The 27309-nt window shown below is 45.6% G+C and overlaps 1 protein-coding gene across 1 annotated transcript in view; it reads right to left on the bottom strand.

Annotated features, from left to right (window-relative positions):
- The window catches only part of CACNA2D3 (calcium voltage-gated channel auxiliary subunit alpha2delta 3), a gene marked incomplete at both ends in the record, with an annotated part of 817125 nt that overhangs the window by 457533 nt on the left and 332283 nt on the right, over positions 1–27309 (bottom strand). The window contains one exon of the mRNA XM_079795466.1: positions 7750–7881. Within this exon, the coding sequence (XP_079651592.1) occupies positions 7750–7881 (132 nt within the window). The remainder of the gene's footprint in view (positions 1–7749; positions 7882–27309) is intronic.

The following is a 27309-nucleotide window of genomic DNA, read 5'->3' as shown; positions in this document are numbered from 1 at the left end:
CCCCATCACTGTGCTCTACCTGAATAACATGGTCATTTCTCTCCTCCTGCCCAGCATTTAGGTCTGGGCCTGGGGGACGGGAATTGATGCCACTGCATGCTCTCCTTTGGTCTGAGATCATTTCTCTGCAAGTGGGATTGTCACTCCTCCCAGTCACTCTGACCAGTAAAGGGCAGACAGCAGTGACTAAGAAAGATTGGCCCAGCCCTTCCTGCCCTCAGGAAGCCTCACATCTAGCAGAAAAGCAGACACTAGGAATGAAACCACAAGAACCAGAGATGTCAGGAAGGACAGTACCCGAGGCTATGCGAGTGTATAAAGGTGGCTCTAACAGGAAGAAGAACCTGAGTTAGTGAATAATGGTGGCTCTATACCTGTGGCTATGTTAGTGTATAAAGGTTGGCTCTAATCCTGAAGATGAAGAAGGCTCTTCAAGCCGAGAACAGAATGATGGCGCATTAGGGCTGTTGTAACAAAGGCCTACCAACTGGGCGGCTTGACAGAAGTGTACGCTCCCGCAGAGATGGAAGACAGATGTGCAACATTGAGGGCCGTGCCCCCTCTGAAGGCTCTAGGGGAGAGTTCTTCCTTGCCCCTTACCTTCTGGTAGCCTCAGCAGTCCTTGGTGTTCCCTGACTTAGAGCTGCATCTCTTTCTCATCTTCCCATGGCTGACTCCCCCTGTGTCCCTGTGTCTTCTCCTCTTATAAGGACACCAGTCACCTAGGCCCCACCCAAATACAGTATGATCTAATCCCAACTTACCTAATTACATCTAAGAGACCCTACTTTCAAGTAAGGTTACATCCTGGGGCTCCAAGTGGGCATGCATTTGTGGTAGAGACACTATTAAACCCACTAATGGGTTAGACTCATAAAACCTAAGTGAGGAGTGGCCACAGGGTGTGAAGAAGAATACCCCAGGTATAGAGAGCAATGTTTGCAAAGGTCCTGAGGCTGAGAAGAACACGTCAAGTTCAAGGACCTGAAGGAACACTGGTGTGGCCGTGCCCAGTGCACAGATGTTTATGCAGAGGAAAGAGCCTGGTAGCAGGAGGAACCTGAGGCCCAGGCTCTCCGAGTCAGGACATCAGTGCACACTGAGTGAGGATGCAGGCAGTCCTAGGCACCGCTGCCCTGGGTGTAACAGCAAAAGTCAACCTGGTCTCCAAGTCCGGACTGGATGGGCTTTGGGGGATCAACTTGCTCAAAACTGACCTTTGGATCAAAACCTTCATTTCACAGCGGAGAATCCAAGGTTCTCAAGAGTTCGATAGCTTTCCCTGAGATTTCTAGTTAGGACGAGAACTTGATGCCCAGGCATTTTCATAGGGTGTCCCATGAGAAGTTCTCCAGGACGTTAGCATGAGTTAAGTGAATAAAAATAAACCTGGTTTCCATGCCATGGAGGGACACCTGAGGGCCTTTAACCTGCTTCCGCACATCCTGAATCTCCGGGACTGGAACAGCAGGGGCAGCATTCACCAAACTAATTTGACCACTGAGCCCCTTCTCCCCCAAACAGTCTCACAACAAAATGTTTTTAGGAGAGAAACTTCAGGAAACTCTATTCCAGATGGTACCATCTCCCCAAGGACATATCAACTTTTTAGTATATAAGTTTTTGCACAGGTAGGTATTTTGAAAATATTCAAGTAACTTCAAATCCCAGAGATAATAATAGTTGGCTCATTTGACATGCAGGGAATTTTGTGATGCAGGGAATTGTCTGTTAATCAAGAACTGCCCCCATGAGCCACATAACTTCTGGAAGTGCCACATGCCTTTGGGGACCCACCCAGGCTGGATGGGGCATGAATCTCCAGACAGGAGGAAGGATGCAGTTCAGCAGACTTAGCTGCTTCTCCCCGGGCCTCGCGGCTTCATTAGCGGCACCAGTGATTGCCAAGCTGCCTTCCTCAGCTTTCAGAGGACAGTCTCCAGAACATTCAACACATCCCTGAGGTGAGACTCAAAAGAATGTCAAAATCTCTACTGCAGACCCCAATGCTCAAATCTGACTGAATTTAAAATATTGTACAACATTCATATACCCCATAGTTGGTCCCCGGGAGTCATTAAAGCTAATATTTAGAGTGAAATTAATTTCATCTAAAACAACATATGACTTCATGTACTCCTTCAGCACATGCACATGAATAGCATAGCCTCATCCAGCATCGTCTGAAAGCCGAGCCACATGCTGCCAATATAATTTCACGTGACAGAAGGTTTAAGACAGTCCAACAGCACTAAGAACTACAACAAAGAGCACAGTAAAACTCCAAATATCTTTTTGGCCTCTCGATTTATTTCTGCCCTCTACCTCAACAAAGGGAATCTTTGCCCATTGCTTTTTTTCTCTCCTTAGTGCCAAACCCTTTCCCCAAAACTTCCCTGGAGCCGCTAAGTTATCTCCACAACCCACCACCTGACAAACACTATCACATTGCAACCTGGGATTTCTCTTCCCTATCTGAGACTAAAAGCCCAGAAAGATGAGGAAAGAAAGGAAGGAAAATCAAGAAGTAGCAGATGTTGGTTTATCCCTAACTGGGTAAGTTCTGCCCAATTGCTTCCTCAATATTTTTTACTCAGCCCCAAATCTTAAGTTTAAATAAATACCTCCCAATATAACTTTAGATCTAAAATAGCTGGTATACAAAGAAATGCTAGCTTAATATGATTGAGTTGTAATCGAATTTGGATTGTCTTCTAAGACAATCCTCCAATAGCAACCACACTTCACCTACTGCTAACCCTCGGTGAGGAAGACGGGCAAGGGAATAAACACAAAGTAATGCTGTGCAGGGAACCTACTTTTTTTAAAATTTCTTTATTGAGTAAGGCATCACATATGTGTCCTTATTCCTCCATTATCCCCCCACCCCCACCCCACTCATGCCCTCACCCCCCTGTTGTCTGTGTCCATTGGTTAGGCTTATATGCATGCATACAAGTCCTTTGGTTGATCTCTCCCCCTTACCCCCACCTTTCCCTACCTTCCCTCTGAGGTTTGATCGTTGGATCGATGCTTCTTTGTCTCTGGATCTGTTTTTGTTCATCAGTTTGTTGTTCATTATATTCCATAAATGAGTGAGATCATGTGATACTTATCTTTCTCTTTAACCTACTCTTGACATGTTACTAGCCAACAGCTTGCAGAGAGCTCTTTAGTTATCCAAACTTGTAGAGAGCTCCTTAGTTAGCCATCTGTCCCCCTCCTAGAAGCTGTACTATGAACCAGCTTTCACCTTTGTGTGGCCCAGAAATCATGACAAAGACCAGAAAATCAGTTCCCTTTGTGATCATCAAGCTCCTGAGATGAGGCTCTGGGATGGGGAGAGTCTGACACTGGGGAAGGAACTGAGCTTCTTATCATCATGAATACATTTAATTGTTGTCTGTGTTCGATTAGCTACTGATCTATGACAGATAGTTTTCTCCCTATATATGTATTGAAGGACAGCTACAAATCACTGTCAGTTAGCTATATCATTGTGGATAAAGGGAAGAATTGGCCAGAACACGAAGGATGGATCAGCACTGGAGGCCCCACCCAGATAGAAACTGGGACACACACAGGATTGAAAAAGCAGAACTGACAAAGCTCTCAGGATAGACTCACTGTGCAGGTACAACTCTACCTTCTGGGAGGTAATGAGCCTGGAGAACCCTTTAACCATAACATGGTGGTCATGAGGCATCATGAGGTAAACTACCAACTGAAGGGGGCACCCAGTGTCCTGGACTTGGTGCATATTGGGATAGAAAGGACAGAAGCTTAGGAGGACTTGGAGAAGAGGGAGCAATGGGGAATGGGGGGTGAGGCAGAAGGGGGTCATGGCTCTACACTGTATTTATGCCCATTCCCTCCTCGGTCACTCAGTCCCTTAGACAGAAGCCAGTGGCCAGCTTCCCAGAGAGGGAGCAGCTCTATTGTTCTGGGGAAGGAAGGCTGCGAATACCAGTGTGATGGGGGATGGTAGACGTGCTGGACTTTGATCCACTGAGTAATATATCCATTTAACAAATACATGCCGAATACCTACAATGTGATATGCTTGGTGCTGGTGACAAGTGATGGACAAAACAAATGGCTCTGTCCACCTGGGGCAGGTATCCCAGTAAAGGAGACAGGGATTGAAAACCTGATGCCTCAGGACTGTAGGCCAGAGTTCATATTCTATAGGGTAACAACCACCATGAGAGCCAACAAAAAATGAGGTGGTTGAAGCATTAACATCATTGCCAACTCCCTTTGACCCTGTTGGTATGTCGTGGGTTAGTCAGTCCATCTCTAGGCCTCTGTTTTCTCATTTGCACAATGGGCATTGCAGGAGCTCCAGCTCAGAGGATCGTGTGAGGGTTAAAGCAAGCAATGCGTGTATGAACAGCCAGCAGAGAGCTCAACAAACAGTGGCCACCATCGCTATCATCAGCATGAATGTTACATTCACAGCACTCCCAAAGGCTCTCAGGGATGAAACTGAAGTAAACAGAGCTTCAGGAGCCCTGAGTAAACAATCCTGCAGAGCCCAGAGGCCCTTTAACAGTTTTGTTGTTGTTGTTGTTGTTGTTTAGAAGAGCTTATCTGAAGTTCCCTGTTCAGTGAGACCCTTCAGTAATGTAGACACTAAAAGGCAATGCCAGTAGTACCTTGAAAACTGGGCATCAGATTACACAAGTCTTTTTCTACAGAGTTATACTGTTCAACACAGTAGCTACTAGCCCCATGTGACTATTTCATTTTACACTTAATTAATTAAAAGTATAAAATTCAAATCTTAGTTCCTCAGTCTCACTAGGCACATTTCAAGTTCTCAGCAGCCACCTGTGGTCAGTGGCTACCACATTAGACACTAGATACAGAGCATCTGGGTGGTCACAGACAGTTCTTTCAGACAGCACGACAGAACTGTTGCCACCTGCCCATACACGTAAGAGGAACTTGTGGAGGCCTATGTGAAGTCATGCAGAAGTGGCCAACATCATCACAGTTATGCTGCTAGGCTAATGCTGACTAAAATTCTCCTTCCAGAGAAAGGTAGAGGTGAAGAATGAAAGCAAATAGTCAAAATCCAAATGGCATTGCTGACTTCTAGAATCCGGCTGTGCCTCAAAACTGCACAACTCTTGGGTTTTGAGTTACATGAGCCAATAAATGTGCCCCTTGCTGGAGCTAGTTGTAATTGGGTTTCTGTCCCTTTTAATCAAAATCCCTGATGAATGCATGTCCCAACAAGAGGGACCTGCACAAGGGCAGAGGCCTTTTCTGTCTAGTTCCCCATTTTATCCTCAGGGCCTCCCACAGAGCTCAGAACAAAGCAAGAACTCAAGATATACTTTTGTAAGAATACAGAAACATCCCTTCTGCTTAAGAACATGCATGCTGATAACTGGTTTGTAGTATTATACCACTCTACACATGGAAAGATGCATCCTGAAAAGAAAAACATCCTAGCAAAAAAATGCCCCTGGATCCTTTTTCCAATAATCATGTTATATGCTCTCTGTTCAGAACTCAGCACTGAGTGACCTTGTGACATTTATCAGGCAATGAAATTCCTTTGGGGGACTGTGACCTATGTCTACATTAACATAGAAAAGATGCAGAAATTTTACAAAGTCAAAATTCTGCTACAAATGTCATAAAAGAACTATTTCTGAGTCAACTGCTCTGACTAATGAAAATCTTGTATGTTATTAATCTCACCTATTATATAAACTCTCTATTAGAATTCCTTTTTATTGTAGACTGAATGTTTGAGTCAACCCCCCTCCCCCCATTCATATGTTGAAGCCCTAACTCTCTGTATATGTGATGGTATTGAGAGGTAGAGCCTTTGGAAAGTAATTAGGTTTAAATGAAGCTATGAGGGTGGGGCCCCACGATGTGATTAGTGGCCTTTTAGGAAGAGTAGGAAACACCAGAGCCTCTTCTCTCTACCATGGGAGGACTCAGGGAGAAGGTGGCCATCTGCAAGCCAGAAAAAGGGCTCTCACCAAGAACTGAGTGTGCTGGTACCTTGATCTTGGCCTTCCCAGCCTCCATACCTATGAGGGATAAATGTCTGTTTCAACCTTTCAGTCTATGATATTTTGCTATGGCAGCCCAAGATTATTCATACACCTTTATTTTCAAATTTCCTCATGACCATAGTTTGAGGGCTTCCTGCTGGTGGAGACAACAGATGACCTCTGGTGTCTTCTTATCTGCTCCACTTCATCCAAATGCCACATGGCAAGATGATGAGATGTCCTTGTGGCTTCCTCAATGGATCAGCCACCCACCATGCTCTCATTTCAGCCACATCTGTGTGAAATTTACTCTCTGTTGCGTGTTTCAAAGCAGACTGCAACTTGGTGATACTGGAACTTTAACAGACCGCTGTTTATTATAGTGTTATCTTTAATAAGATACTTATTGTTTAAATTCCTGTGAGCTGCAGGAGGAACATGCATGCCCTGCTGAACACAGCTCTTGGGAAATGGTGAATAATCTGGCAAAGCAGACATTGGCAGGCAAGTCTCAGGGGACAGATGCTGTGTGCAAGGCAAACAGCTCCTCAGGGCGGAGGCTGGCAGTCTCTGTGCCTCGGAGCGGGAAGACATCAGGTGCCTAGTCTTACTTAATGAAAACATAAAAGACTCCACTTAATTGCTCCAAGATTATGCAGGGTGTTTTTTTCCCTTCTTTTAGGTTGAGCTTGTTAATTTGTACAGCTGTGTTCCTGGCACAATTGCAGCCTCGAGTCCTGTTTTCACAACTTGTAAGCAAAATTAAAACTTCCCTTTTTAATTAAAATTCAAACCAAGCCAGAGTTAAATTCCTATTGCAAAGTAGAGGCCTGGGAAGGCTCCCAAATGAACACCTGCTTCACAGCAAGATGGCCAGACTCTGACAAACGTACTCATTGGAAGGTGCTGCTGGTGGCCCCTAAGGATAGGTTCCCGACATCCGTGGCGCTTTGGCCATTTCGGCCCCTTCTTCCAAGGGCAGTTGGCGCCAGAGGGGGAAAACTCAAGTTCAAATTTTCCATTTCCTACACCTTTCAGTCAGAACTTATCTCCTCCAATGATGACTTGTTCCTTTTTCCGATTATAACAATAGTAACAATAATCGTAATAATAAAAGCAAACTCTTGTGATGAAGTTTAAATACGGTATGTCTCACACCACCATTCCCCACTTGGGGCAGCTCTATGAATGACTGTATTGAGAAAGATGCCTGGTGCATGTGCACGAGGGGGTGCAGATGCCATATGGCCATTCCTGTCCTGCACCTGACAATAGATTTACTAGCTTTTTAATTGGCATATAGTTGACATGCAATATTATATTAGTTTCAGGTGTGCAACACAGTGATTCGACATTTAAATACCTTACAAATGATCACCATGGCAAGTAATAAACAAATGTCACCAAATAGTTATTACACCACTACTGACTGCTTCCCCTGTGCTGTACAGTACATCCCCATGACTTATTTATTTTATAACTGGAATTCTGTTCCTCTTAATCCCCTTCACTTATTTTTCCCATGCCCCCACCTCCCTCCCCTCCGACAACCATCAGTTTGTTCTCTGTATCCATGAGTCCGTTTCTGTTTTGTCTGTTCCTCTGTTTTGCTTTTTAGAACATTTCATTTTCTCCGAAAGGAAGGGGGGACAGTTTTAACCGTGAACCCTGAAGGAACATATCACATGTCCCTTTGTCTGAATCATAACCCTCCATGCAGGATACTCACCTGGATACTGCCGGAAAAAGCCCTTTGCACTTCCAAAGTACTGCCATATGAGAGACGGGTCACGGTCAAAGTTATCCACAAAAACTTTGTTTAGGGATTCAGACCAATAAACACCATTGACAATTGCTGGGTCTGGAGGGAAAAAAAAAAAGACAGAGAGAGAGCGGGGTGGTTACAAACCAAACTGAGACAGAACCTGGCTGGCATTGCATAGCTGGCGTTGACCAGCATGAGGCCACCTTGCAGAAAGCCGAGAAGACAGTTACACTCCCTGGAAACTCCATACATCAGGGTGTCCCCATCCTGGGAGCCCTCCCAGCAGGCCGGGAGCCCTCCGGATGGCTCCTTACCTGAAAGGCACATCCCTTTATTTGTAACTTTCAATCTCGCGTAGCCCACAGTTCTCAAGGGAGCAAAGAGAGACCTTCTTAGCATTTTTTACACTTTCCCCCCTCCGGAGCCCGAGCTCAGCTTAACAATAGGAAAAACCTGTGTGTGTTTTCTTCTCACTGTAGTTACCTCAGCCAACACAGTCTCATTCAAAGTCTCTCCACCTCAGCCTTAGAAGTTTGCTTTTTAAAAAAAATAGTTAAGTAAACTGGAACTGTGCAAGTAAATCTCTCCACTTCTTTTGTTCAGCAGCGTGAGCGTAGGAGGGAAGGCACCACACTAAGCTCTTCTGCTGGACTCCTTTGAGCAGCACGTGGCAGAAACTCCAAAGACGTATGGAGTGGTGAGGAGATGGCTGGTTGGCTGGATGGGTGATTAAAACGAAGATTACAGACAGCTGTCTACTCTCTGACCAGCTATCCCAGGAGCAAATCCCTCTTCCTCACCCTGGGCCGCCCAAAGATAACCCCTTGCTCTCTGTCCACAGATAAGAATTAAGGGCAAGGACACCGAGGGAGAACGGACAAGATTTCTCGAAAACCGGTGGAAGCAGGGTGGAGCAGCGAGGCTGTCATGACTGTCCACTTTTAGTTTTTTTAATTTCTGAAGCTCCTGTTTCAAAATGATACCACATTAAGCAACATTTCGTTCTAACTGGGGAAATAATTGTCCAGTCCCAGTATGATGAGGGTAAGACTAACAATAGGATGAGCATATTAATCAATAGGGAGAGGAGGAGGAGAAACCTTTGAGTCCTTCCTGTGGGACAGACACTGGGCTATTTTATCTCCTACCACCCGACCTCAGCCCTCCAAGACAGGCTGCCTCCTCGCTACCCTGCAGGCTACACAAGTGGAAACTGAGCAAAGCAGGTTAGGTTCCTCCTAACGGTACCCCGCTAGGAAGTGACAAAACCTCTGATCAGTGTTTTCCTTATTTGTAAAATGGGGGTAATAGTGCCACCATCAAAGGCTGCTTGGAAGGTTAAAATAATTGACAGAAAAGGACTAGTGGCCAAGGGCATTCCCAAAGCCATCAATGGAGGTATGCACTGGCCTGGAGTCCCACACCCTCCCCAGAGCTCCCTGTGGGACTCCAAGCCACAGCAATCCCACCGTGGCATCCTTATTCCAATTACTCGTCCTCACACACAGCTGAGGGGATGAGGAGAGATTGGGTCACTCCAGTCCTCAACCTCATGGTAAGACAATGAGATAAATCATGTCGGAAACGTTTATATAAATTAGATACACTGACTTGCTCACTATAGTGCACCCCATCCCCCCCGCCCTCCTCCACATGTTCAGCTGGCTTCCCCCAACATGTTCATCTGGAGAGGTCCCAGCAGAGCCCACGATGGCTCCTGACCCAGTGGGCATGCATGGCGTCTTGTCTTATTGTCTTACCTCTGGCTGCCTTATTTTTTTCAGATCACTTACTAGGACTCAATAGGCAATTGGGATTCTGACTCTCATTCTAACTCATGTGAACAATAATAACCACATCACAGGCTAGAAGAGTGAAAATGACCAATTCAACCTTTTACCGCAAGTAATTTCAAGAAAGACTTGATCTTTACAATCCTGGAAAATGGAGCCCTTTATTGTTCCTGTCCAAGCTTGACAAAAATTATTCTGACTCACTCTCTGCTACAAAAGCCCCTTAAATTAATCCTCAAAGATGCAAAGACAATAATGACACTGGAAAAAAAATCTATGGTTCTTGCCTCCTCCATCAATGGCCTCAATTATGTCAGTGTCATATAAAAACCTTTCACAATTAGAAGCAAAAATTCCAATTCACCAGCTAACTGTCTCAACATGTTAAGGAGTCAAACAGTTTCCAGAGGATTCTTTTTTCTTGGGAGTGGTTTCTTTGGGGGTGGGAAGAGTTGGTCTTTGCCTCCAGGCGGTCCTGGGAACCTAAGATTACCACCTGGGGAAGGGTGAGTGCATTCAGAAATGGTGGTGGTCTGAGGATCACTTTGCCCACTTCATTTGGACCTCAGATCTTGCTATGAAATTATGCCTCCTCAAGAAAAGGGGGCCTCAATTTTCCTAGGGCGTGGTGAACTGGAGAATCAGAACCACTAAAAGATATGATCTAGTTAAAATGGAGACTGCTGCACACACCTATTTCATCAAATATCTTAAATAACACTTCCTCTGGCCTGTGAAATAATCAGTGTATTGATTTCACAAGCTTGCTTAGCAAGCAAATTAATAGAAGAAAAAATAGCTTGAATTGCTGTCCATTGTTACCATCACCTAAGAGATAGAAGAGAAAAACAGGAAAATGATGTCATTATTATTAAGTGGGGCATTCATCTAGGTATTTGGGATTTAAAAATACTTCAGTTAAAAATGATTTTCCCAGCTCATTGCCAGAAAGCAGAAGTGAAGGAGCCCAAAGGGTCATGCACCCCATGTACCCAGGACCCCAGCCTTTTCAGCATTGACTGAGGAGGTAGACATTACACCGGGGTGTGGACAACTCCCCAGCCTGATGTTCCCTCCATGCTTGCTGAGCAGATTTGCTTTCTTAAGGTCACTTGTAAAAATGACAGCATCCTCCTTAGTGGCAGGCTTACTATGTTGTGTTTTAAAATTTGTTTAAAAGTCCCCTTGGCTTCATTTAGGATTTTCCAAGAGTCTTAGATTAATTTGAGCTTTAGCTTTCACCTCCACCCTTAATCTTCTTAGGGGTTTAATGTACTGTATTAGCTTCCTGTGGCTGCTGTAACAAAACACCACAGACTAAGTGGTTCAAAACAGAAATTTATTCCGGAGGCCAGAACGCCAAAATCACGGTGTTGGCAGGATTGGATCCTCCCAGGGTCCTGAGGAAGAGTGTGTCCCATGCCTCTCTCCTAGCTCCTGGTGCCCCCAGCTACCCTTGATGCTTCCTGCCTTGTAGATGCAGCACTCGAACTCCTGCCTCCATCTCTATATGGCCTGTCCCCTCTATATGCCTTTGCCCAATCACCTCTCCTTTTCTTTGAAAAAACCAACCATTGGATTCAGGGTCCACCCTCAATTCAAGATGATCTCATCTCAAAATCTTTAACTTAATTAAATCTGCAAAGATCCTATTTCCAAAATAGCTCACATCTGCAGGACATACAGGAGGCCACTGTGCAACCCAGTACAGGTACTCACTTACTTATCCTACAATACACCCATATTCCATAGTTTGTGTGTATTCCTTTTTAAATCTAGCTTAATAAATGCAGGCTTTTTACCCTACAAAGGATGTTTAAAGGACTTCTTTTTCTTCTTTATGGGGACAATTCAGATTTTTATGTCTGTATTATAATTTTATGAGCTTCCTGACTTATGTCAATGGGTCCAACCTGTAATGTACACAGTTGGGTTAAAATATTTTCCTTAATGTCTAGTGTATGTGTCAATGTTCAGCCTTCTGTGCTCACTATAGTGAATGCCACATAACACAGTCATTTTATCCAATGTTCCTGCCCATTGCACATCAACTTATTATTCATGTTGGTCAATACAAAGTCCAGGAATAGTGGTTCTGCTATCTCTTGAGAGATTAAATCCCTTCTGATGCCAGTCAAAAATTTATCAGATGTTCAGCTTTTAGTAAAATAGATGACTAGCAGATGTTTAGAGAGTGAGAGTCCCACACCACCTCTGTGATCAATTTGCAATTGGTATCTGAAAAGCATCTCACACATCTCTGATCTGTCTTTGTAACGTATATAACCCATCAAAAATCACCTTTGCAGCCCTAGCTGGTTTGGCTTAGTGGATGGAGTGTCAGCCTGTGGACTGAAGGGTCCCAAGTTTGATTCTGGTCAAGGGCACATGCCTGGGTTACGGGCTCGATCCCCAGTGCAGGTCGTGCAGGAGGCAGCCAATCGATGATTCTCTCTCATCATTGATATTTCTATTTCTCTCTCCCTTCCTTTCTGAAATCAACAAATATATTTTAAAAAAATCACCTTTGCAGTTTCCTTCTTTTATTTCCCCCCAAATAACTGCTCTCCCCCATGGTTGGCAGTTGGTACAGGGGGGTCACCTGATGTTACACATGGCTAACGTTCTCTCCGCACACTCCCTCCTACATGCAGTCACACAACTTTCCATTTCAGTTCTTTATCTTTGAAGGAATAGCCCCTCTGGTCATTATCTTTCAGTCACCAGTCCCATTCTCCTGAGTCCTACCGGATATGGTCAGCCCTTTGGGTTCAAGCAAATCAATGGATGTAAGCACTTAGCACAGCCACTGGCACATACAAAACGCTCCCCAAAGGGGGGCTGTTATTTACTCTGTGCATTAGTAAATGAATAGATAAGAAGAACTCCCAACTTTTGTCCCTGTTCGCTACAGAGGGTGTCCCCAGGCAGCACCCTCCCAACAGTGGGTGTCCCTGTTCCCTACACCAGGTATCCCTGGGCAGCACCCTCCCTACAGCGCTGATCCTGTTCAGCAGCCTCACAGAGCTGCGAACCAGTCTGGAACTCAGGCTTTGGAACTGGAGTTTAGGGTTTGAGTCCTCACTGAACACTTGTTAGCTAACAGCTGTGCACTGTGACAACTTCCCTGAGCTGGCATCCTCATCTGTAGAAGGAGATAGAACTGGCCCTCCCTCAAAGGCATATAAGGTGGGAGGCATCCTAACCCTCAGAGGGTACTGCACTGGTCTAATGCAATTCTATGATGAGCCCCAACCCTGGGGCAGCTCAGCGGTTCTAAGACTATCCAGGTGGGGTTCTCCTAATCTCATCCACCCTTCCTCAAATTATCAGCCAAGGCCCTGTCCATGAATCTTTCATTCATCGATCCGTCAAGGAACATGGAGCATCTACTCTAGCAGGCATTCAGCCCTGAGCCAACAGACTGTGAAGCTGACATTTCAGTCTGAGGAGGGGAGACAATGGACAAATAAAGGAGAATTCCCAGTAGAAATGGGTGTCACAAAGGCAACAAAAAGGAATGGAAAGCTACTTGTATGGAAAGAAGGAAGGGGAGTGACTCAAAATGGATGGTCAAAGATGACCACTTTGAGGAGAGACTGGAATGCTGGGTAGGCATCAGCCCCAAAAGGCAGTGGCCAACAAGAGCTTTCTAGGCAGAGGGAGCAGCGCTTCCAAAAGCCCTGAGCTGGGAAGAAACCGGTGTTTTGAGAAACAGGAAATCAGAAAGTGTCGCTGGGGCCAGGGGAGAGGTGCAAGATGGGCTGGAGGGCGGGCAGGCCACAGCGAGCATGGGTTTTCTGCCAAGCATACGTTCCTAAGAGACCTGACCTATGCTCCACTAGCGCCAAGGCCTCTCACAAATTTTTACTCACAGTCCTCAATTCAAGTCCCTTTTCTTCTGAACTCTACAGTGAGCATAGCCTGCTTCCTCTTACCAGGACACCACTTTAAGCAACCAGGATCTTCATGGAGTTTCCTCTCCAGACCTCAAAGTCATTGATAGACACTCCATCTTTTCCCTCAATATTATTTACTCTCCAGTGAATTAATAGTACTGGGTTGATTTAAACTTGCCATTTTCTGTCTGTCGCAAAAGATGGGTCCATTTCTAGAGAATCTGAGTATATTTGAGAGATTATAGGCTAATATAGAACTACTATTACCCAGAAACCATTGTTTGAAGGGAAAGGACAGAGTTCAGGTTCAACTGGGTTTGAAGTGTGTCCTTTGTTAAAAAAGGCATTTCCTGCCTTGAACAAGGCTGGAGGAAGGACCTTGGGCTTTTCTAAGATCTTTGAAAGTGTGTGTCTCCTGAATTTGAACTCGCACCCAGCCCGGGGAGAGGGCTTGAGCCACGCGGGAGTTGTCCCTAGCACTGCATGTTGGATCAGATTCAAGAGGAGAATGGCTGGATAGTTTTCATGTCTCCCATTTCAGCAAGTAAATGACATCTCTCCTATTCATTCTAAATAGATCATAGATTAAATAATGAATAGTTTCTATGCTAATTATCAAGTACTTATATGTATTGGAAAATAGCCCTTAATGTGTGTTGAATTATAAAGTAGGTTTATTTGCCAAACATTTACCGTTCCTCTAAACTCAGTGATGTGCTAGATATTAAATGCAGGCTTCACATTTAATTCACAAAGCTGGAGCCAATTTCTGGCAGCTCTGGGACAGGAGGGACGAGGAGAACTCATGGCCCAATGCTGAACCTCTCTAGATGAAGTTGGGAAGCAAAATGAATGGTCAACAGGCACCCCTACCAGCCTGGCAAATCTAGAGAATGCTCTGGACTCTCAGTGTGCTAGGCTTCAGGGGTCATTCCCAGGTCACATCAATGACTAAAGTCTTCTGTTTGTTTGCTTTTTGCCTTAAATATATGAACTTTAAAGCGTCCTCCTCCCTTAACATACTACAAATCATCTTCCTGGTCACTCTTTATTCTCCCAGAATAAACCATTCCCCAGTCTTAAGAAGAAGAAAAGTATATAATAGAAATGAAAACAATGATGACGATAATGATAGCAGCAGATTGTCGTTTTTGGAACATTTACAATGTGGCACACAATATGCAGGACCCTTTCCAGGTAGGCATAAACAACTCTCATTAGCCCCACTTTACAGATGATAAAACTGATCCTTGGAGCACTGAAATCCATTGCCTGAGAACATCACCTTTCTGAGGTAGGGATGAGCTAAATTCCTTGTCCAAACTATTAGATGGAAGAAGACTTGAGGGGAGCCTCCCAGAGAGAAGAGGGGGAAGAGGAACGGGGTGGCTAGAAACGTACAGTCTGGACACCAGGGAACAGGTGGCTCATAGCAGGCTGAATGCCCCAGCTGTCAACAAATAAAGTGGGAGGTCGCTGGAGAGGGGGACTGGGATTAGGCAGATTTAGGGCCCTGACATGGCAGCTCTGCACCTGATGCTGGGGACAGTGAGTTGAAGGGGACATGGTGGGTGAAGACAAGGCAATGCTGGGGACGAGAGCCCTTCTGCAAGAGCCCCTTACGCATCCGCCTCAGCATTTCTGTGCAAAGCTGCCAGTGAGGCTACTCCGTCACCAGGGGCATTTGGACTTGGGGTCTAGAGTGAAGATGAACACTACCAAGGGGATTCTGACTCTAGAACAGCACTTGATAAATTGCAGTTAAGCTGGTACTCACTATTGTAAAACACCCCCTAATTCACTGCTGGTAGGAATGTAGACTGGTACAGCCACTATGGAAGCAGTCTGGCCATTCCTCAAAAAATTAATAGAGCTACCATACGGCCCAGCAATCCCTCTCCTGAAAGGAGACTGTCTCCTCTCATTTCAACCTTTCAGAAGAGAGAAAGAAATTTAAACAGCCCTTCCTTCCATCTTCCAGACAGGCCTGGCTCCCAGGAAAATATGATTTTATACCTGAAAAACTTGAAATCATGTATTTGCAAAAGTATAGGCAACCCTATGTTCACTGAAGCATTATTCATGGTAGCCAAGACATGGAAACAACCAAAGTGTCCTGTAATAGAGGAATGGATAAAGAAGATGTGGTAGCTACTAGTATACACAATGGAACACTACTCAGCCATAAGAAAGGATGAAATATTGTCATTTGCAACAACATGGATGGACCTTGAGAACATTAAGCTAAATGAAATAAGTCTATCAGAAAGAGCTAAGAACTATATAATTTCACTCATATGTGAAATATAAAACTGAAATTAATGAACACAAACAGCAGTATGGTGATTGCCAGAGGGAAGAAGGTAGGGGGAGAAGGGGGCCCAATATAAGGTGACAGGAGAAGATTTGACTTTGGGTGGTGGGCACGCAGTGTAATATACAGATCTTGTGACATAGAAATCCACACCTGAAACCTATATTTTCATGTTGACTAATGTTACCCCAACCAATTTAATAAATAAATATTTTCAAATAAATATTTTATATGTATACGTGACACGATGTATATATATAAAGGGTATAAATCGTGTCACATTTTCTAATATCCCAGGAGCACTTAGCCCCTGTTGTGGATATAGTGTGCATTTATTCATTCATTCAGAAAATATTTGCTGAGTGTTTACTATGTTTCCAGGCACTGAGATAGGAGTTGGGGATAAAACTTTGGGCCTAACCAGACATGGATTTTAACCCTATGGAACGTACAGTCCCTGGGGGAAGCGAGCTCCCTTGCTTGGTGCTTCTATGTGCCCACACAGTGCCAGTGGCCCTACACCCCTCATTCTCCATCATGCTCACCGCTACTGGGAAGGCCCACACTGTCTCAAGGGTGAGGGCACCAAGGTCCAGTGAGGGAAGACCACACAGCCAGTGAGAAAATAGGCTGTCCTTTCAACTAAGATGCTGGTCGGAGTAGAGCAGGGCACTCTCCCTCAAAGTACAGCCAAATGCACTCCTACCCATTCGGTCAACAGCACCTAAAAATGTCGAGGGTCCTGAAGCTGTGCCCTGTGGTCCATAGGGGGCCCCACAAAGAAACAATTCTGAAGAAAACAGATGTTATGACAAGTCACACATAATCAAGGACAACACCCAGTCAGAGAACACAGAGCTGCCAGCATTCAGTGAGAACCCATTCCCGATACTCAGACAGTCTCCTCTCTTTTCAACCTTTCAGGAGAGAGAAAGAAATTTAAACAGCCCTTCCTTCCATCTTCCGGACAGGCCTGGCTCCCAGGAAAATATGATTTTGCGAGCCTGCCATCTGTGCCGATGCTATCAGCATTTTATTGATATTTAATATAAACACAGCCCCGAGGCCAGCAGGTACCTTGACAGGGTCTGAAATATAATTGCCAGGGAACTGTACAAATGTGTGTAGCAATTAAGGAGCTGTCAAGGATATTGCTGGTGGGAAGACGCAGAGCTGTGGGTTGGACAAGGCAGCAGGCACCGGGTGGGAGGCTGAGGGAGCCAGGGCTGCAAAGAGGGGCCAGGCAGCAGGCCTGTACATCACTGCTGCTGTGGGCCCAGACATCGCACACAGGGAGGAGATACGTGGATTATGGGCACTCAAAAGGGGAAATGGACCAACTTTAACTGCTGTTTGCTTTCAACACCCACAGGCCAAGAGAGAGCCAACTCCCCTACCTGCTGTGACATTTATATTGCAGAGACAGCGTGTAGCCTTGAGCCTGGGTCTGCAGAGAGGCCCAGGTAGGAATGGGAAGGGGGCCCCGTTTTTGAGAGCTGTCACAAAATTGAATTGTGGTGAGAAAGATGGTGGATGGGAAAGAAAGGGGAGTTCGGAGCAGGGAAGAAGGAAAGATGTGCCCACTGAAGGCAAAGGTCCCACAGAAAGGAGACTGAGGTGAGCTGTAAGTAGGAAGCAAGAATGCTGTAGTGCCACGTGCCAGTGCAGGTCCTGTCCACACCTACGCTGTGATTGAGTTCACAGGCAACACTGGTGGTGGGGACGGAGTCATCGCAGTGCTGGGAGTGGAGACACAATCTCCCCTCTTCTCTTCCTCTGAGATGACCTGGAGCCTTGGTTTTTGTGCCTGGAAGAGGTAAAATGAGGAAGGGAGTGATGCCTTAATGAATGGCCTAGCTGTGCCTTCCTTGGTCAAATGGAATGCTGCTACCTGGGCTACAAGTAGCTGCTAGTAGGGTAGTAGAATAGAGAAATCTTGGTTTCTTCTTTACTAAAAAGAAAGGAATGGGTGAAAAGAGACTTATGCCCCACCCTCACCACTTCCAAAGACATACACACCCCACAACCCAGCGTAGGTAAGTGCTTCCAGATAGCACACAAAGAAACTTTTAAGTCTTTAGGGATTATGTCGTTCATGATGTTAGAGAAATTTTACACATTGAACCTATGGGCACTCAGATTATTGTGCAGAATGAGGCTACATTTATTTAGATAAAAATAAAGAGGGAGTTAATTTAAAGAAAAGCATTAAGTAATTATACAGGTGTTGAGCAGAGATGAAGTCATACGTGTGGCCCATGAGTGACAGGCTGGGGATGCAGCTCCACTGGCTCAAAGCAGCAGCTCATGGTCTCCTCCCAGGCTCCCTCCCAGGGAACTCACACGCAAACATTAGCACTGTCTAGGCCTGTGTGGGGGTGGCAGGTGACACACGAACACAGTCCTTGTATAAAGACAATCCTCTATGTCTTCCTGCTCAGAAGCTGACAAACTCCTGAAGCCATTCAGCCCCAAGGATATGAAAATGTGGATGTGGTCACAGACTAAAGGCATCTAGCTCTACACCCCTAGTTAGGCCTGCGAGCAGAAGTCAGGAGTAGGACTGAGAGGGTGCAGAAAGGTGCTCTAAGAAGCAGGCATGTTCTCTGCAAGTAACGGCAGGGAAGACGTGCCCTCTCACAGGCCTCCAGGAGCAAGCCAAACTCCTGCCTAGGTGGCTTTGATGGATATGGCACAAGGGGACAGGGCTCACATGGCTAGAACACTAGATGAATTTGCTTTTGATGCCCAATTTCATGTGAATATCTACAGGTCATACACCCCCCCCCCCGCCCGGATTTTATCACTGGAAGTTCAAATTCCCAAAGAGCATGATGCACACTAGGAATAATGCCAACTTCCAATAATATTGGCCAAGAATTATTAACAAGGCCGCTCCAGACATCTTTCCACCAGACTTCACTCAACCTACAAATTCTTTTGTCAACTATTTCTTTGGCTTGTTAAGCAATAGTAGTTGGAACCAATTAATTGAGACCAAATGATTGAGTTCATGGATCTTCAGTAGCTGGTGCACCCTAACTCGAGTGGCAGGGACCCGTGATTAAAGGTACCTCCTCTTGTCACAAACAGCTCATGAAAAATCAAAGTGCATAGGTTCAATTCTATTAAGTGATTTATAAGTAGGATGCCCATATAACTTATCAATCAAACTGAGGACAGAGGGGGCTTTTCATTACTATATATGGACTACCACTGTAAAGTGGGTCTGTCTTTGGCAAACCAGAATGGATGGGCACCCCACTGAGAGCTCACCCCATTTCATAAGGCATAGAATTGGTTGACTCTGTATGCATACGTGTATCTCTGATGTGATCATGCAGTTGGTTGATTAACCAAAATGAAAAAGAGCAAAAACTCATTTTTAAAATAATACATCAAATGTCTTCTTTTAACACTTAGCCAATCATTGCCTGTAGGACCATGGCCTTTTGAGTATTGTATGCAGTCAACTAGCTATGGGCATTCAGCATGCCCTAGACACCAGCCTAAGTGTTTCACTGATGGAGAAGAAATGAAGAACATTAACTGATCCACTATAGTGCTTAACTTGAGGTTACTTAAGAGTTTCTACTATAATTATGTCAGTGCAACCTCTACTTCTTCAAGTTGGGCATCTGTCCAATTGAAGGAAACAACCCCCCTACTCAAAATTCTTTAAGAAATACTGGGCCACAGAACTCAGAAGATGAGGAGTAGGAATGGCTTAAAGGGCAGGCTGATCCAGAGATTAGCAATGGTTCCACCAAGGACCTGGCTTCCAACTTTCTTTCTATTTTGAATCCTACTGAACTGGCTCCATCCTGAGACCCTTCCTCTCACACACCCTGGCCTTTCAACCTATAGCCCTTGCCCCAGCAGCTGAAGCCTATCTCTGAATAGCGCCAGGAAATTGCTGCAGCACTCACAGCCAGCCATCTTTCCTCCACGCTTCTCCTGGGTAGGATGTGAAATCTTCAAGTGTTTTCGTACTTTCCATGGGCTCTGGCCATTGTAGACCTGTCCCTGAACTAGTCTACACAGAAGTGGGATGAGGCATGCTGAGTGATTGCTTAAACTTGTTAAGCCTTGGGTCTGAATGCAAGCCCACTAGCCATGAAAGATGGGGTCCTAAAAGAAATTCAGGGTACCATGAGGGGGAAGAGGAGGTATGGACACCAAACCAGAAACATCTTCTAGTTCCCAATATGGTCAGACACCCAAAGAGTCATCTCAGAGGCCACAAAGCCCATGTGACTCAGGACTTCCCCAAGCACTAATTCAGTTAAAGAATTTAAATCTGACAGAACCATACCCCAAGTGAAGCATTTCATAGCATACTATGGTACAAGAAATATGTTGAGCATTCTAAAATTGCATGACAGATAGAAGGAACTTTATCAAGGAAAGTTTAATGCAAAAGACAGATCACTAGGGATGAAAGGAAAAATCAAAGAAGAGAAAAAGAAGTGCTTCATGGGAAATAATGCTTCCGGACCTGCTGATAATGCTACAAATAACAATGAAGAAGAATAAAATGCCATTTCTACTAAAGTAAAACCAAACAGGCCATACATATTTAACAGGAACTGAAGCAAGAGAGAAGCTGACTGCTACAAAAATGATGTGTGACAAGGACAGGCCTTCAGAGATGGAAGTTGATCTCCAAAATCCTTCAAGGACAGAACTCCTTCCAAATTTTAGCTGGCATTGTTTAAATAAGTGAATGCTTTTAAGTCAAGGTTTGAGAACTCTTTTCTTAAAAAATGTTGTAGTCCAAATGCTATTTTCATATTTTAGAAATAAATTTATTTAGAAAGAGCTAGCAATAAAGATGGTAAAATTTTTATATTATGATGGTGGTCTGATTTAATTGTTTGGAACATATTTTAAACTGCCAGAGGTACAGAATAAATTAAACCTCCAGTAACATTTTAGAGTCCTAACACATTTGATGACTAATTTTATTACAGTGGCTAAATAGAAATAAGACAAGCCATCTATGCAGCTCGTATCCAATTAAGCTTTTTTATTTAATCTGCCATGATTTCACTCTTTGGTCTGCGTGATTATTATTAAATAGCTTGGTTCTATTTTGTATGTGAATTAAAGGGCCTGTAAATTTAAAGTTGCTGATATTTCTATAGCATTTACATGATTAGAATATAATGAGATGTTTGTAAGAACTGAAAGCTATATTACTCATGGAATGTCCCAAAGCTAGGACCATCCATGATGTCAGGTCAAGCGTACAAGGTCAAAATAAAGAAGGCTGGCGTGGTCACTGAGAGGTCAGGAGATAGGCAGACTCAACAACAAAACAAAAAATGTGAAGAGAAGATAATAAGCACATTCCAAAACAATAGCCCATAATAAAGGGCAGAAATATTTAAGAGAGAACTTATTACTTAAAACAGAGATTTGATTTAATTTTTAGTTGTTCAATATTTGTTCTCAAAGACATATTATGTGTTTGCCATGTATTTATGGAGATCTCATCTCTTACAATTGAATTAGGCATGAGCACAGTTCATTACATATGGGATCAGTATCAATTCATACCAGGAAGGCCAATACAATCCCTCTTGATTAATGAAAATTCTATTTTAGAAGAAAAGGAAAAGGGGGGGAAAAGGACAAGAAAACCTGGGCCCTTTCGTCTTGAAAGTAGCTGACTATGGTGCAATGAGGGGTACAAAAAGTTAGTAACTTTCCGGGTCCTTAACTTTCTCCAGACATCATCTTTAAAGCAAGAGGAAAAAAGTTCAAATGCTTAAAAATATCCCCAAAACTATTAGCAACAACAATATGGAAATATATAACAGATGCACCAAGGCCTCTTGGGATGAATACATTAAGGACCCACTACTGCAAATTCTAAAATCTATTTAATTGTGCCAAAGAAGAAACATAAGAAAGACCGTTTGGTAAACAAAATGCAGACAGTATTTTTTTTTTTTTTAATATCTTATGTTTTGAGCCAAGAACGAATCCTCAGTTGGACGCTTCAGACACTGACTAGACCACCAGACAGGTCGTGCTGTCACACTGGCCACCTCTGAAACAGCGACAGGGCTCCAGCCTCGGCCTACGCGGTAAGAGAGTGGAATAATAGAGGTATTCTGTGTGAGTTTCCACTTGGGGCTTTTTATCTTAAACCGGCATAGAGCTCTGTTTGGGGGGAAGAGAGTGGAAATCACGCTCTAAAAATAGTTTTATTCTTTACCTTAAAAAATAACTTCTCATTTACTTAACAAAGATATCCTCAATATTTGAAAAAAATGAAACGCTCAGAAAGAAAATGAAAGTCCCCCTCATCCTATCAATAACTGTGTTAACATCTTGATGTGAAACTCTCCCCCCTTGTCTGTCTGTGGCAAGGCATTTTGTTTTTATTAAAATGCAGTTGTGCTGTGTGCACTCCTTTACACCTAGACCCTCACTTTATATTCCATTTGTCAATTTCCCAGGCATGCGCACCTCCCTCACCTGTAACAGCAGTGAAGCATGCATTTCCAATGCGGAGAAGCAAGAAGCCTGTTTTCATGGGTGGAATTTTTAGTGCCCGGAGTAGTTGGAAGGATTTGTTTGAAAATAAATTTAACTTCCTCACAAGTGTAAAGAGATAAATGTTGGTGAACTGAGAAACGATGCCTGTGTCGTTACTATAGAAATGTACGCAAGGCAGCTCGCCATTCTTATTATGTCCAAAATAATGCCTCCGACCTCTTTCCCACCCATCTTTCTCCTGTAAAACCAACAGTATCACTGTTTTAAATTTCCATTATGAAATACTCCCAAACTTTAAAACAGTTGCAAAATTTGTAAGAAAAAAAATTCCCATATACCCTTCACCTAACTTCCCCAAATGTTAACCTGCTACTGAACCACCACAGTCCAATAATCAAAACCACACTGACACTGATAACTAGCACCTAATCGACAGGTCTTATTGAAGTTTCATCAACTACCCCACCAATGTCCTTAGTCAAGGACACACATTTCATTAGCTGTGCTATCTCTTCTGTCTCCTTGAATTCAGGAAAGCTCCTCAGTCTTTCTCTGTCTCTCAGGACCCTGGTGCCCCCTTCCTAGGTAGCCCTGGGAGGGTAACTTGAGACACTTGTCTAACAGGGCCCAGAAGAGCCCTGGCTCCTATGTAGATTCCTGGTGCTGCCATAACAAACTGCAACTAACTGGGTGGCTTTAAGCAATAGAATTCTCTTCTCCCACATTTCTGAGTCAGGAGTCTGAAATCAGTGTGTCTGTAGGGCTGGCTCTGTCTGGAGCTTCTGAAGGAGAAACTGGCCCATGTCCTTCTTCTACCTCCTGGCGGTTGCTGGCAATCCTTGGCATTCCTGGGCTCCTCTATGCATAACTGCAGCTCTACTTCTGTGTGCAGGGCCTTTCTCTCTCTCTCTTTCTCTCTCTCTCTCTGTCTCTCTCTCTGTCTCTCTCTCTGTCTCTCTTTATTGATTTCAAAGAGGGAGAGAGAGATAGAAACATCAATGATGAGAATGAATCATTGATTGGTTGCCTCCTGCATGCCCCCTACTAGGAATTGAGTCTGCAACCTGGGCATGTGCCCTGACTAGGAATCAAACCATGACCTACTGGTTCATAGATTGATGCTCAACCAATGAGCCACTGAGGCTTGGCCTTCCTCTCTTCTTCTAAGGCCACTTGTCATTGGATTTAGGGCCCCACCCTAAAATCTAGTATAATCTCACCTTGAGGTCCTTAATGAATTACATCGGCAAAATCTCTATTTCCAAATAAGGCCACCATCTGAAATTCTGAATGAACATGAATTTTTGAGGGAAACATTATTCAACCACTACAATGTCCTTCAATTTATTTCTTTAAATGGATATTTTTGGCCAATAATATAGATTATTGTTATGAGTCCTGATATACAATTTCTCACATTAACTTAATATGAAACAGCAGGGGCAGGTAAAAAGAACCATTTTATGTCTTAGAATGGCATCGAACAAACTCAAAACACCCATTGTAGGGGGAGATGATGGCAAATTAAATTGAGTTTTACATTTGGTATTTCAATTATAGATACAACTCAGCAGCAGCTCCGCGGTTCCCTGCTGTTTCTCACTCTGGGTGAAAATGTACCATCATCAGTCTGCTACGAGCAAAGAAACGTAAACACTTTGGTCCAGGAAGGCATCAGGGGTTTGATGCTGCTTCTGAATTAGATGCTCTTGTAAGAGATCGTTATTTCCAAGAACTGCCAAGACGCTCGCTCTGCCTCGCAGGCCCAGGGGAAAGGACAACTGCCACTTGTTCACTAGCCGCTGCCACCTGATTAGGGAACGAGAGGAGGTTTGCTTTGCAGGATTCGTTCTCTGCAGAAATCCCCCAGTGGGGAGACAGCAGCTCATCTGCAAACTGGGCCAGTGGTGACTTCACTACGCCCCCCAGGTTTCCAAGCTGAGTAACATGAACAGTGGTCCATCCCTCCAGCACAGCCCTTGAGCCTGCTCCGCACTGGTTTGCACACCTGGTCCTGAGATGCCCGGCCACAGGCTGGACAATTCTTAGATTGCTCCCCAACACATCTCATCGGTCTCCAAGGTTAAACATTTTTCTTTCTTAGCAATTTCCTTAACCAGGTGGAGGAGATACCTCCTGCTTACAATTTCTGAGATGCCTGCCCCACCCTCCAGGCTACCAATTTTGAAAAGATAAAGCTTTGGAAAGTGAGACAAATATTTAAAGCACGCACACACTTAACCTCGCACCATCATACATGTGTTCACTTGGATTGAGATTTCTGGTCTGAGAAGTCAAAGCAGAGGAAGGCAAAGAGAATCAAGTGTCCAGATGGAAACAGGTGAAAACCGTACAAATGCCCCGGGAGCAAAGGAAAGCATTTAACATGCACTCGTATCTCACACACACTCTCTCACACACTCAAACTACAACAGACTGTCCACAATATTGATGGTCCTGGAAAAGGTCCATACACTGTTGACCAGGTTTTATTTGAATAAGAATTAACACAGGAAAAGAGAAAAGTTGGCTCAATTTTAAAAACACACCTCCCTAAACATAAGGAGACTGGCCACGTGTGCAGCGCTTTCTGTTTGCCTGGCTAAGCGTGTTCCGTGTTTGGGCTCACTTACTCCTCTGTAACATAGGTCCTCTGTGCACATTTACCAATGTGGACACGGGGGCACTAGGCAGCGTAATTTGCCAAGGAGACACCTTTGCAGGGAGCGGAACCTGAACACAGTCAACAGGCACTGAGCACTCAGGATGTGCCCAGACATCCATGGATAGTAACACATTTGATTCTCAAAACAACTCTAGGGGGAGTACAGACATAATCCCCATTTTACAGGTGGGGGAGCTGAGCTTATGCTGCTGAGTAGCATGCTCAGGGTCTCCCGATAGCTCTTCTTGACCACATCTATGGACAAAAACCAAGGCAAGAGGAGAATAAGCAAACACCGGGGCGGGGTCACATTTCCAAAAGTTCTAAGTAAAAACCAATTCCCAGATACAGCATGTGAACCCTTTGGGCCCCGGTGAGCAAATGCAGCGGCAGCCTTGAGAGGTGGCCTCAGATCTACCGCACGCGGGTGCGCTTGGAACAGCCAGAGGGAGGACCCTGGGAACCCTGCGCATCTTGGTGGGACGCTCAGGGGAATGGAAACAGAGCAGCGCGGGATGACAGCACATCTCTCAGACACGGGCCTCGTCTGTCAGGAGGAGACAGTCTTCCCTGGAGGGAGCAGCGAGGAACAGCAGAAACGTGGCCTCCTCTCTCCCTGCTCCCCTGGACCCTCAGATCCCTTTTGCAAGGTCAGAGGGGCGTCATAGCTCCGCTCTGGAGGCTGCCAGCGCCATCGCCACTAGCGTGCTCTCTCTCCTTACCTGGGAGGGGACTGCTTTACTGAGGACTGAGGGCTCCTTAAAGGGAAGCTGAGGAAGGGGAAGAAAGCGATGGAGAAAAAAGAAAACTGCCGAGGGTCCTGGGTATAGTGTGGTGGTATTTGATTCACAGATGGGTGAGTTGAGATGAGTGTCCACCATACCACCTAACTTGCCAAATGTGGCTCTAAGTCAAGCATCGTGGGTGCCGGAGGGCAGCCCACAGTGAGGACCGCGGCAGTGCAGCCCCTTCGATCATCTGGAAGGCCAGGGAGGCGAAGCGACCTGTCCAACGCCAGTTCTCAGCAGGTCTAAGACCAGAGCCCGGGACACCCCCAGATTCTACTTCCCAGGTGGACAAAGGGTGGTCACGTAGCTTGGGGGGAGGGGGCATGCCTGGCTGGGATTACAGTACATGAGGAGGGCACGGCCCAGGCCTGGGCTTGGCCATAGGGAAGGCGTGGGTGCCCTTCCCCACAGACCTCTGCACCAACAGGGACGTCACTGCAGGTACTGACCCAGGCCAGAAAAAGAGTCCGAGGTGCTGCCCCCAGCTCAGCTTCCTCACCCCTGCCATTAGCAGCCGCCATGCCTACCACGTGCTCCCCATCACAGTCTGCCCCAGCGCTGCCCCACCGCGGGAAGCAGGGGCCTCGCGTCAAACCGCCCAAGTTCAAATGCCCACTTGACTGGCAAGTGCCCGTGAAGCTGTTCCTACCTGTGTGAACCCGCCTGAATCCCTGCACCACAGGGATACTGGGTCCTCTTCCCACGGCGACCACGAGGACCCGGGCGACCTCAGGAAGGGTGCTCAGCAGAGGCCTGCCTCCCCACACGTGCCTGCTGCTCTCCTCTCCCACCTCTGAGCTGGGCTGCAGGAACGACCTACGCTCCCTGTGGGAATGACTGCCACGCGTTTATCCTCCTAGTGGGAGAGGCCTCGGAGGGCGGAGCTGGTTGCCTGGGACAGGGCTGCGGAGGAGACACGGGGAAAGTGGAGTGGAGATGGGTCAAGTTCGGCTGCGTGGCACGGGCTAGCATCTTCCCCAGGAAGAGTCAGTCAAGGCTTGCTCCCCGGGCAGTCCTTGTCCGGCTGTGGGGAAGCCATGACCTCGGCCTCAGGCGGGCAGAGCACGTCCTTGGGAGCCTGTTGCTATCACTGCCCGATGTGCTGCCCCATCAGAGCTGAGACTCAGCCCAGGAGCCAGGCCTCCCTGTCCACGTGCTCAGGACACCGGCAGATTCTCCAGAAGCCTCTTCACTTCTCGTGACGGTGCACCTGGACGGTGCTCTGAGATTCCAGAACCCAGGCTGCAAAGGCTGGAGGCGGCGGGGAGGGAGCCCACGGACCCCTTGGCCGAGTGCTTACAACCAATTACCAAGAAGCCCCTGACTCATTGTGAGTTAGGCATTCCTGTGTGTTTACTTGTTTATTTCCCTTCTCCCTACGAGGCTGGCAACTCCAGGAGTCAGAGAGCCATGGGGACAGTGATGAGACTTCCCAGTGCACAGGGAGACTGCAGCTCAGCACTATAGGGCTCAGGTGCACAGACAAAGGAGGGCGGAGCCGAGGCCTGGCTCACTCAAGGAGCCACTTTTCCATGTGGCAAGTGCGTTGCTTACC

This window comes from Cnephaeus nilssonii (assembly GCF_951640355.1).
Source record: "Cnephaeus nilssonii genome assembly, chromosome: 17".
In the NCBI taxonomy this organism is placed as follows: Eukaryota; Metazoa; Chordata; class Mammalia; order Chiroptera; family Vespertilionidae; genus Cnephaeus; species Cnephaeus nilssonii.
The sequence above is the reverse complement of the archived record's forward strand: the minus strand, read 5'-3'. Positions and strand labels throughout refer to the sequence as shown.